The sequence below is a fragment of the Palaemon carinicauda genome, chromosome 14, assembly GCF_036898095.1.
Source record: "Palaemon carinicauda isolate YSFRI2023 chromosome 14, ASM3689809v2, whole genome shotgun sequence".
In the NCBI taxonomy this organism is placed as follows: domain Eukaryota; kingdom Metazoa; phylum Arthropoda; class Malacostraca; order Decapoda; family Palaemonidae; genus Palaemon; species Palaemon carinicauda.
The window spans coordinates 123,426,520-123,440,001 of record NC_090738.1 but is presented as its reverse complement, the minus strand read 5'-3'; the positions used below and the strand labels follow the sequence as shown (position 1 = coordinate 123,440,001).

The 13,482-nt window shown below is 35.3% G+C and overlaps 1 protein-coding gene across 2 annotated transcripts in view; it reads right to left on the bottom strand.

Moving 5' to 3' along the window:
* Nucleotides 1–7,036: 7,036 nt before the first annotated feature.
* The window catches only part of Pfdn5 (prefoldin 5), a 33,079-nt gene continuing 26,633 nt past the window's right edge, over nt 7,037–13,482 (bottom strand). For both annotated transcript variants that reach the window (XM_068387329.1, XM_068387328.1), the window contains 2 exons: nt 10,229–10,334; nt 7,037–9,504 (listed from right to left, as the gene is read on the bottom strand). In XM_068387329.1, the coding sequence (XP_068243430.1) occupies nt 9,401–9,504; nt 10,229–10,334 (210 nt within the window). In that variant the 3' untranslated portion in view covers nt 7,037–9,400. The remainder of the gene's footprint in view (nt 9,505–10,228; nt 10,335–13,482) is intronic.

The following is a 13,482-nucleotide window of genomic DNA, read 5'->3' as shown; positions in this document are numbered from 1 at the left end:
GATGTGGATGCTGTCTGTCAATCTAAGAAATATATCAATCATGCAGTGATGTCTTTAATTTTCCTGTTCAGAATTTCTGTTTTTATATTAATTGTCTTCAGTTTAGTCTTTCTACCCCGGATTAAATTGTCCCATCTTTTGAATTAAGAATATTATTTTTTTTTCACTAACAATGACATTAAGTGTTATTAAAAATATTAAGATCTTAGAAACAAAATTACGTCGGCCTGAAAAAATGAACATAGAAGAGGAAAAAAACATACATTGATATGCTAAAATAAATGGGATATTCAATAAAATTAAGCAAACATATCGAAGATATGACAGACAAATTGATATTATGCCACATCAACAATGCATCTCGTACTGATTGATTGATGAAACTTTCAATTTTTCAAAAACAATTCTGAGGTATTTCTGTAGCAAGAAAATATCATGTGCATCTTTTTATGTAGGTTATTAATATCTATATCAGTGAACTGTTCGCCAGATTTAATTTTCAATTCTAATTCCTGTATGAACTGTCGAAAAAAACCTTGGTTCACGGAATACTGTATGTTCGACAGTTTATACTTTGATGGCAGGAATTAATTGAGATCAGTATTTGTTTGGACTACGTATGTAACGTAATGTATTTGCATTTTTTAAAAATTGGTCATCTGTGTTATTAGATATGATTTTTAACCTTCTTTTTTTTTTCATTTCTTGGGTGGATTTCAAACTTGCGATTGTTCGAAGACTATTAGGTCAGTCAAACTGCTTTTCAATATATATCAACCCATTACATCGGATGAATTATTTTGATATGTAAAATTTGCCCATATGAAAGTTTTAAAGTTAAATACTAAATCCTTTAAAATGAAGAAAACGAACAAATCTGACATATAATTAAGGTACTTTCGTTGGGTTTAGTGTCTTTAAACAAACGATATCTGTTTTAAAGTAACAAATAATTAATTGCATTTCGGAGTACGTGAATTATGAACAAATGATTGAAATTCCGGAATATGTATTTTCTGCTTGGATAGTGATCTGAACTTACTGAAGAACACAATTTGCCAGAGACTGTTCTTCGTTCATTGACTTTCATTACTTCCAAACGTTCTTTCTATTTTTAATCATAGCAAAGTTATAAAACTAAAAATCATAATCCTTCTTACCTTCAACTGTATGCTGAAGGTACCTTTTCTTCTTCTTTCATAAGTTTCTTGAATTTGGAATATGTATTTTTTTTCTGCCATATAACTTTTTGTCTTTTCGGGTTCATATATTTTCAGGTCTTGTAAAAACTTACTGCTGTGTTCAAATTTCCTTTTATTCTGATGTATTTGTGCATCATGGCTCCTTTAATCTTTGTACTCTAAGAGGTTTATATCAGTAATACAGTATACTGTACATAGGTCTAACGTAGAGTAGACAGTAGAGTCCACATGTTTCCTATCCAATATTCAAAAGTCAAACTTGAGTACACGGTTGATCTTCACTCTCAGCTGTATTTCCGTGTATTCGATTATGTATGGAATTTGGTATATTAAACTGTACAATCAATACTGTTTGAATTATGATGGGTTGAAGCTGTAGTTTCGGCAACGTTTTACCCATACAAATTCAGCACATTATCCAGCTAATCTAAAATTCGAAGTACAGAATAGTTAGATATCTGACAGAGCCGTTTAAATATTCCTGGCATTTATTTTATCTGCAATAAGGTTCAATGTTTTTCCCCTATCATTTCAGCATCCAACTAGTGAAAAAAATTTTTCCTGCCACATTTTTTTCGCCAGGATTTTTTTTGTTTTTTTTTGCTTTTTACATATTCTATTGGTACTCCCTTCATTTTCTGTAATTCATGGAATTATGATCATTTGGAGATTTTCTCCTGAATTCTCAGTTGTGATATATCTTCAATTTGTTGGTAACAATGTTGTGCAGCTTTCAATGCTGTCTTGTCAGAAAACTTCACTAATATATTCTACCTGTTTTGCACACTAATGGAATTCCACAAATCACTCACGTTTTTAGTAGCTTTCACTGTAGGACTTGTTGATTTTAGAACTAAAATACACTTCTCCTCTATCCATGTTAGCATTGTTTGGGTAAGCTCAGCTCTACTTTCTATGTCAATCTGTTTGTCTACCACTTGCATTAATTATTCTCTGGAAGCTTCTCCATCAATGATTTAGTCACTGGTTTCGAGAAGTTCTAACTTGTACCGTATTTCCTCATATCTATAGATGTTCTTAAAATATCTAAATTGTGTAGTTTTAAACGCAATCAATGCTGTTCACCTATTGTGCACAAAGCACTATTGATTTTAAACCTCACATTCAGTAAAATCTTTGTCTAATGCCATACATACCATTACGACCACTTGCAATTGCTGCTGTTCATTACTTTGTTGTTTTTTGTTTTATTTTTGTTCTGTTTTGCTCATTTCAACTTTTAAATACCGACTACAAGGTCAGCCATTATTTCCTTGGAGTCTCCACACTTCACAGATCTTTCAAAATGGCAGCTCAAGACAACGGCCAAAACTGTACACTTCTAAAAAGCAAAAAGAATGACTAAAGTGTACAGATAGGCACATTTTACCTCAAGCTTGTATATCAACATATGCTGTTCAAATAAACCTAAAATGCATAAGATTACATAACGAGGGAAAGGGAAATTCAAGTACTGTATTTGAGCCTATAACTTACATGAACATCAACATAAAACCAGCGGTTCTTCACATATAGTGAGCTCAAAGTTTATTCTAGCTGTTAGCAAATTCCACATAAAAATCATGTTATGTTTATTATCCACTTAATGAGGGGGCATAGCCATTTTGGAATATTTTTCTATATGTCCTTTATTAAAAATCTACAATTATTTGCTTATCTACTTTGTACTTCCACAGATAAACATTCACTGATGCCTACTTGGTAAACTGAATCAACCAAATATATTTAGTTAAAAATACTAAATTTTAAATGAAGGTTGTTAATTTTAGTGGCTTTTGAAGACCATTACATATTGTTGGTAGCCTCTCCAATTTAATTAAGATCCTAATCAAGAGAGTAATGATATTCTTCTCTAACAAGATATATTTCCAGCTGCATATGACTAAAAAAGTAAATTACAACATCACTAGATTTGAGAGGGACTCTGTAGGAAAATCCAACAAACATTTTCTAGAACTCGGCTACTTTAGGAAGACAGGACACCCACCCCATGTGGATGAGCCAGGTTTGCCAAGGGACCAGCCTTCTGTTGAGAGACTACTGCAAAAGAGTTATTGGGTCCTTTCACAGGCCAGATAGTATCACATCGGATACCTCTCTGGTTAAAGCTTACTTTTCCTTTGCCTACACATACACCGAGTAGACTGGACTATTCTTTACACATTCTCCTCTTCCCTCATTCACCTGACCACTAAGATAACCTAAGAATTCTTCTTCACTCACAGGGTTAACTACTGCACTGTAATTGTTCAGTGGATACTTTCCACTTGGTAAGGGTAGAAGGGACTCTAGATATGGCAAGCAGCTCTTCTAGGACACTATAATATCAAACCATTGTTCGTTAGTCTTTAAATATAAAGTATAATTAGTTCTGTACATATAAAGTGACAGGTTACACTGTTATTGGTAGTACTGTAATGTACATTAGTTGTATTTCAAGAAAAAGAATGCTTCATTTCAATTTCTATTACAGTAGTAATATACTAAGACTTACTGTACTTCATTTAAATCTCATTTAGGTCAAGATCTTTGTTCATTGTCCTTAGGCAGATTCATGCCTGTTGACCAAGCTTAGAAGGTACAATATTTATTTTGTCCTGTGAAGCTAATTTATAGTGTCGGTATGAAATTATTTAACCTTTGCTAATATTTCAGCTTACTTATTTAAACCATCTTTCTATTAACACACTGCTTTATTTTAATTTGATAATACATCAGCTTTTAAGCTGATAGTAGGTATAATTGCTTTAAAATATTAGCATTATTATTCAGTACAATGCAGTAATGCAGTGTATTTCAATCTAATTAACAACAGTACTTACTTAATTGTAAGTAAAAATAAAAGCACAAAATGTTTGTGCCTAATATTGTACTAAATCACACATTTGTAGAAAATTTCAACTACGATAGGTTGTGGGCCTGTCAATGTAATTATGAAAAAAAAAAAAAAAGGGTACAGAACACTATAAAATTAGTGGATTACAATACTGTAACATGTAAAAGAGAAATAAGTACCTTTCATTATTTTTTTAGCCTTTAAACTTAATTTCTATTTCATTCTAAAGTTTTATTAACAAATTACATTTAAAAAAAATTATATTTCTTTTTGTGGTATAAAGGTTATAGCCTTGAGTTGACTGCAAATTACTGTAATCAGCCTGAATTATTTATAGTCATAGTTTTTAATGTTATCTTTAGTCCATAAAAATAAGGTCCAAAAATGTAGCATCCCTCTTGCTAAACCTACCATTTAAATTGAAAAAAATTACTGGGTAACTTGAAAACAATGCAAAAACTATTGGTATTGGTATTTATCTATGTTGTGTTTTGATGTTGATTCAAATAATTAGGTCCGACACCTAAAATAATCCCCAATGGTAGTTTTATCACCATGAAAACCAATTGGAATAGCATTAGTATTTGATTCACTAATCAGAACTTCAGGCCTAAACAGTGCACTTCTTTTCTCATACCTTTATCTAACCTGCAAGGATATGAAGGGGGAGCTTACTTTCCTCTTGAGACCTGTCCAAAGGACTTATCCCTGGTGGACAAAGGAGGCTCATCTTGGATTAGCCTGCTGCCCAGAGAGGTCATAAGTCAGCCAACAGACCCTTGAAAGCTGGACCTGAAGCTAGAACCTAAGGGAGGAATTCCCACCGCTGGGATTAAACTCGTTTCCTTGGTCGAGCACACAAGACCTTTAGGTAAGGACACAGGAAATGCACCCGTTTGCCTTACCCAGTCAAAAACAATGGGAAAATAAGAAAACCCAAGTATTTGAGAGGGTAGCATATTCTTGACAACAACAGTAGATGAAGGCAATGTAGTATTACCAACCCTAAGAGTAAATTTATCTTTGGATCTGGAACAAGTGAGAAAGGCAGAAGAAAACTGATGCTGATCGCTGGAATTCAGTCCCATCAACATAAAAGCTATTAATATAAGATTCAGATACTATATACAGTACTGTAAAATCAAGTGAATTCAAACATTAAAAGAATGACACTTCCCTGATATGAAGCTAGGCTAACACTATTGCTAGAAGACACCAAAAAATTAATCATTGGATGCAAATATAACTACTAGCTAGGATAGAAACTATTAATCAAATCCTAAAATGAACTTGCTTGATCACAAAGATTATCCACTTTAAGACAAAATTTTAACTATCGCATCACCTAAAGAATCCGGTGTGTTATTGGAAGAGACCAAGGACAATTGAAGAAAAAAATTTGATGGAGCAACACTGAGCATTCGTCTAATAAACAATCTAAATTTACGTTTACCCTCTTGTTTTTTAACCCCTTCGAGATAAGTGGCCATCTATTAGACATACAGAAACTTGCACCGAGAGCACTGCAAAGAAAAATCCCATTCAGTTGTCTGGCAAGGTACTCAAAAGTGAGTGAAGATCAACAGAATTCAATAACAACCTGTTTACCGTCCTTTATATTTAGAGCAAAAGCATTACTGGTACGCTTGGACATACCTGACAGTATAGATACGCTATCAGGAATACAGAACATTTCTTCCTTAGAAAGTAAAAACAAGAAGTGCTTAAGTGACGTGTGACCACTTATATCCGATGGTATTTACACCTTTTCCTGGAATCAGCCTTGAATTCATTGGCCTGGACAAAACTTCTTACTTGGTAGATGGGGAGTGTTTTGTTGGCTAGTTTAAAGGGAGGGAGGGTACAGCAGTGGGGGAAAAAGTTTTTTTATTATTGTTTTTATTTAGGTTAAGTTGGCACCTTCACTTGAAAGCTCGTTCTATTCAAGAGGTATGATTCATGGTAATACAGTAATTATCATTACTTGATATATTTACCAATTAAACTATAATTGAATACAGTATTCAGTACTTTCATGTTTCGTATCGACTTAAACAAATGTTTTCAGCGTATTCCCTGGAGTCTACAATGATAATCACTTTAAACATAAGGTGTTAAGCTTTAGTTTCTTTATTTGATTGACCAATTTACTACTAAAAAGAATCTTATGAAGTTTGAGCTACCTTTCATATCAAAACAATATGGAACAAAAAGACATGTAGTTTTTTCTATCACATATTCAAGCCTTTTAATACAAGCTAAAGTTTACATATGCCTTTCTCTAGTTCAGAATATATTTAATAAAATCACTGGAAAAATTGAGGGTCAAGACATTCTGTATATCACCTACATAATACGAAATTTTATCATTAAAGGAGCGGCGTGTGATAACACGACGCGACCAGAAAACTTACTGGAGAGGTCAGCCTAAACAACACGCGGCCTACCCTGGGCATTGCCCTCGGGTCACGTTCTCCTCCGCAAGGCAGGTCACTATAGAAAATGGGAGTAGGGTAAACTACACAAAACTCTGGTCGTTTGAGAGGTTCCAGTAACTCCTAAGAAAGTGTTTCGAGGTAAGTCTCTGTGTCGGAACAAACGAAATTTTATCATTAAAGGATAAGTATTACAGGTTGTGGTAGCCTTTTGGAAACATTCCTGTCGGAAGTTCTGTTGGACAGGGGCTGGAGACTTGCTGAAAATTGATATGCAACTTCACGATCCTTGTGAACTAGGGATAGTTTGGTTTGGAAGAGCCTAGAGAATTATCAGAAACCATTACCTGGCATTAACTTGATAAAGAGGTGGCTTTGACACTGATCATAAGTATATATGGTCAGTCTCTAGGACATTGTCACTGTCCTTTGCCTTTGCCATTCAAGAGCTACCTTTAACCTTAACAGAACTGATGGGTATAACAGACCATTCCCGACTCCTCAGGTAAGGTTATACTTACATGGATATAAGAAACTATCAAAATGTTTAATTTTTTATTTGAAATAAGATGTATATTAATCACCTCACAGCAAATGGTATGCAAGATGTAATAAGCAACTGTCATATGTGTTTTGCCATTAACATTAAGTTTCTAATGTCTTGTTAAAATTTATAGCAACACTGCACATTAGGTTTCAATATTAGGATGTTACTCCAGCAATGTTTACATGTACTGTTAACCAAAGAATGACTTTTGAGTTTGATTGCGGCAATGAATTTGAACGTGAAATCTGGACCAAGCAGGTCAATCTATCCCTTATTTCAGCAATGACTACTTGTCTTGTCAGCCAAAAAATGATGTTAATAGTACAGTACAGTATTATGCTTTTGAAACTATGTTTGTTCTGTCAACTAGGAAACAGAAACAGTGTACTACAAAGGGAATTTTCCATTGATGTTCTAAAAAATTAGTATATTTTGCCCATCCTTTACTTCTTTTGTAAATCAAGGACCATGAGTTAGTACTTAAAAGCCGGGACATTGACATCACTTAGTTATCTCTATTGACATTGAATGTATTACGTTGAATGACTTGAACCACCTTATAAGCCCCTATCGTAAGTTAAATGACTAAACACTATACTGCACAACATGGGATCTTTCAACTATCAACGTTAAATTCAGTGACTTTTCTTGTTGATCAACTGTTCCATCTGACTAAAGACTTCAGGCAATATACATATAGGCTGAAATTATCTACCCTTTTTATCTGTATTTGATTTAAAGTAGTCAACTGGCTGTTTCATTTTGGATCATATGTACTTAGTTCAAGAAAACATATAGCAATCATGGTTCCCCTTCACACTAGTTCACACGAAACTGCTACACCTTCAGTTCCAAGACATTTTGAAATAAAGAGCATAATGAAGCTTACCTCAAAACTACTTCAATTTCCTTCTTCTGTACAGGAAAAATTCAAATGGCAAAATATTTGCATTCTATCACATCTGCTAAACCATATTTAACAATAAAAAATAATTCTTAATCTCTAATATAAATTCAAAATGTTAAATTTGATCTTAACACCGAGTAGAACCCATGAATAACTTGCGGCATTTTAAGCACTATTGCGAAGCTAAAATGGTACAGTACCTGTACATTGTTAAATAATTATTTGGATCTCATATCCTTATAGTATTAGGCGAGAAAGGTAGACACTTTGTGAAATAAACACTCGGTCACTTGTGGTAGTACCAGGAAACAGAGACAAGGAGCTGATAATCTTTTAAGGAATCTTATCGATCTTAAAACTTTTGTACAGGAATCTAACTTTACACTAAATGTGCGATAAAAACTGGAACAAAGGAATTCACAAACCTTAGCTATAAACTCAAAACTACTTTTCATTACTATACTACAATTCTCAAACTAAAGATTTGGATGCCATACTGTTTGCAGACAGGAATCGTTCCTATGAGAATACAAGAATACTTTCATCCCTGAAATGGTTAGCCAAACTTTGTCAATTCCACAGCAGGACATAAAAATATAATGCATGAACAAGTACGCATCCAATGTAAACAAATAATAATTTGATGAAGTCTTCAACGGAACGTTTTGCACAAACTGTACGAGTTATCTTTCAATTCTATCAGAACTATACAAGTCTGGGTATAATAAGAAAGCAATTAAATATTCATGTAAAATGCTACATTAATCACAGAAAACATCTCGGCTCATATCACAAGTCTTATTCTTCTTATGGAAAAAAAAAAAAAATCCTCGCAAATTACAGAAATGTTTATACCTTCAATGCTTCTCACAAGCAATACCTTGGTAATGTCCAGCATTTTGGTTTGAGTAGAAGTGCCTGTCCTACGGGTTTGAAAAATTAAATAGCTCCCACAGAGTTTCAAATTGGACACTAAAGATTACTTTACTAAATTAACACCTTCAGCTTAATAAAAAAAATTACAGAATAGCTTTTTTAAGCTGCAATATTAGGTGGATAGTGTACGGTACTGTACTGTATAGTGTAAAACATAACGTCTTATTTTGTGTTTCAAAATTCTCACAATTTGTCAGATATGACGGAAAGATACACTAACAAATATTGGTAAAAGTGAACTGCACAGTAGAAAAACTAATTGTTTAAACTCTTTCCCTGTTCCATTCATCAGTGTAATTACAATCGCAACTCCTTCCAAAATCCGAACTCTGGTGTCGCAGGACTTCCTGGAATCGGTAGGCTAAGGAGACTTAAACGGAATCGCATTTCACAGAGAAACCAACATTAACATTCCGTAAGTAAGGGGAGAAGCAGTCTGGTAATGTAAGGAAAAAAAACAAAAATAGTCCTCCGTAAGAGAAGCGAAATCGAGTAAGAAGTAACGGTTAAGTAAGCTTAAGCTTTCGCTTCCTGAGCTTTCGTGGCCGCAGCAGCTGCCTGCTGTTGCTTTATGCTTGCCAACTGATGATCAAGTTTGACCTCCATGATATCCATCACCACTGAAAGAGACAAGAAATGACTTATGGAATCTTCTCATTGATCACATGTACAGTTATAGTAAAAAGAACACCATTTCACCCCTACATATATAAGCATAGCGCACTGTATAGTGCATGCTTTTATTAGTTCGTTTGAGAATAGAGATGTTAGGAGTCGTCTTAATAAAATTGGCCTCAATGAAGGACTACTGTACTGACAATATACAATAATAACAAAAGCAACTTAGAATAATAACGATAATAATAAAATGACACTAATAACAAAAGCAACTAAGAATAATAACAATAATAATAAAATGACACTAAAGAGCACAAAGTGAGCAGATATACTCAGATGGTAAGAAATTTTATTAAAATCTACAGGAGTTAGTAGCTGCCATTATCCTTTACACACTGTAATATAGGTCTTGAAAAGGAAATATGCATAACCCAACCATAATCCCTTTATTTTAGATAAAGTATAAATGGTAAAAAATTCTAGGCTCCTGTAAATTGTACTCATGAAAAACACTTTCAAATTTAGTTTAAGACATACTGTACAAGCACAATGCAAGACAAAAGCATTGAACTCAACACTTTTAACTGACAAGAGCAACTGAATATAAGCGCGCGCGAGAGAGAGAGAGAGAGAGAGAGAGAGAGAGAGAGAGAGAGAGAGAGAGAGAGAGAGAGAGAGAGAGAGAGAGAGAATTATATTAATAAAATTCTACAGTCCAATTCTTACCTTCTCGTACTTTGCTCTTCTCAGACGCTATTTTTTGGATCTTTTCCATCTGCTCGGTAACAAATTTCACTTTTCTGTTGAAATAGTCTTTCGCACCGTCAACGTCCTGAAAAAATACCAATGCATATTTATGTAGCTTGATACAGTATCACCATAAAATTACCTTAACCCTTTTACCCCCAAAGGACGTACTGGTACGTTTCACAAAAGCCATCCCTTTACCCCCATGGACGTAACGGTACGTCCTTGCAAAAAAATGCTATAAAATTTTTTTTTTTTTCATATTTTTGATAATTGTTTGAGAAAATTCAGGCATTTTTCAAGAGAATGAGACCAACCTGACCTCTCTATGACAAGAATTAAGGCTGTTAGAGCAATATAAAAAAAATATACTGCAAAATGTGTTGGGAAAAAAATAACCCCCTGGGGGTTAAAGGTTGGAAATTTCCAAATAGCCTGGGGGTAAAAGGGTTAACACTAGACACAAAGTGAAGGCAGTGGGAACAGTATTAGATGACTGGATTTATGAATTTAGGATATATAGCACAGAATAGGGACTGTCAGGCCATTCAACATCTTACTGCAACAGGAGGAAAACCTTGCAGTTACACCAAAGAAAGGAAGCGTGAGTGTAGGTAAAGTGGTAGTTCTCTTGCTTGAGGGTACACTCGGGCACACTATTCTATCTTATTTCTCTTCTTGTTTTTAAAAGTATTTGTAGTTTATATGTGAAAGATCTATTTTAATATTGTTATTGTTCTTAAATTATTTGATTCTAATCGTTCATTACTTCTCTTGTAATTCATTTATTTCCTTGTTGCCTTTCCGCACTGGGTTATTTTTCTCTGTTGGAGACCCTGGGTTTATAGTATCCTGCTTTCCAACTAGGGTTATAGCTTAGCTAGTATTAATACATACATACATATACCAAGGCACTTCCCCCAATTTTGGGGGGTAGCCGACATCAACAAAGAAACAAAACAAAAAAGGGGACCTCTACTCTCTATGTTCCTCCAGCCTAAACAGGGACTCAACCGAGTTCAGCTGGTACTGCTAGGGTGCCACAGCCCACCCTCCCACATTATCCACCACAGATGAAGCTTCATAATGCTGAATCCCCTACTGCTGCTACCTCCGCTGTCATCTAAGGCATCGGAGGCAGCAGCAGGGCCTACCGGAACTGCGTCACAATCGCTCGCCATTCATTCCTATTTCTAGCACGCTCTCTTGCCTCTCTCACATCTATCCTCCTATCACCCAGAGCTTTCTTCACTCCATCCATCCACCCAAACCTTGACCTTCCTCTTGTACTTCTCCCATCAACTCTTGCATTCATCACCTTCTTTAGCAGACAGCTATTTTCCATTCTCTCAACATGGCCAAACCACCACAACACATTCATATTCACTCTAGCTGCTAACTCATTTCTTACACCCGTTCTCACTCTCACCACTTCGTTCCTAATCCTATCTACTCAAGATACACCAGCCATACTCCTCAGACACTTCATCTCAAACACATTCAATTTCTGTCTCTCCGTCACTTTCATTCCCCACAACTCCGATCCATACATCACAGTTGGTACAATCACTTTCTCATATAGAACTCTTTTTACATTCAAGCCCAACCCTCTATTTTTTACTACTCCCTTAACTGCCCCCAACACTTTGCAACCTTCATTCACTCTCTGGCGTACATCTGCTTCCACTCCACCATTTGCTGCAACAACAGACCCCAAGTACTTGAACTGATCCACTTCCTCAAGTAACTCTCCATTCAACATGACATTCAACCTTGCACCACCTTCCCTTCTCGTACATCTCATAACCTTACTCTTACCCACATTAACTCTCAACTACCTTCTCTCACACACACTTCCAAATTCTGTCACTAATCGGCCAAGCTTCTCTTCTGTGTCTGCAATCAGTACACTATCATCCGCAAACAACTACTGATTTACCTCCCATTCATGGTCATTCTCGTCTACCAGTTTTAATCCTCGTCCAAGCACTCGAGCATTCACCTCTCTCACCACTCCATCAACATATAAGTTAAACAACCATGGGGACATCACACATTCCTGTCTCAGCCCCACTCTCACCGGAAACCAATCACTCACTTCATTTCCTATCCTAATACATGCTTTACGACCTTTGTAGAAACTTTTCACTGCTTGCAACAACTTTCCACCAACTCCATATAATAGTATTAATAATCACAATAATATAAAGACAGTGCAGCTGGGGATTCAAGAAACAGTGCAAAGATAGTCAAGTAATGCCTAAAGTGCAGTGTGAGGTGCACTGACACCGCTAACCCCTGACTGTTTTTCAAAATAATGATGGATACTACAAAGGAGTGCATGAAAAGGCATCACTGGAAGCTGCTTCATGTTGTAACCATGTTAACATAAGAATCAAAGGAGGTGATTGAGAAGTTAAAAGGGGAAGAGGGGATTAAAAACCAAATTGGCAAAAGGAAAACATACAATTAGGAAAGAAGTGATGCAGAGGTGGGAGAGGTGTGAAGGTGATCTGTGAACTTTTTAGTGTGTTCCAATTGTAACAGAAGTTATCACACTAAGAGTTTTAGATTACAAAACCTCTATGGAGAGACAAATTTTAATGTCATAAATGTGCAATGAGAGCAGATGGGATAGATGCTAAAGTTAAAAACACTTATCAAGTACAGTATTGAAAAAGATGGAGCATTTCTGTTACTTTGGAGACATACTAGACTAAAATATGAGTAAAGAAAATAGTAGGAGAGTGGTGGGAGCATGGATTAAATGCTGATTAACTGATTATTAATAAATAAAAGTTCCAAAAATGGAGAGCGCGCCAAGACTTAAGTTAGTTACATAAGGCTCGTACTACTCTGCGCAACAGAAACAAGGCCAGTCAGATTTTGATACGGATAACCTGAGAATTCTCATTCGAGGTTGGAGTACAATGAGAAGATTTTACCACAAAAGAATTATTGGAAAGATGAGGTGTCCAGAAAATGGTTAAAACATTTAGAACTAAAGACCGAGATGATTTACAGACGTGATGAGAAACAGTAAGACAGAAGAACAGGAAATATGTGAGTGACTCAACAAAGACCTGTCATGTGACCCATGAAATCATAGAAAAAGGGGGAGAGATGAAGACCGGGTCCTGAAGGGTTGGGAGCTCAGGAAGACAAGAGAATACAGAACACTTAAAACTTAACCCCAAAATGGGAACTGATGATATAGATTAGGAAGATGGAAT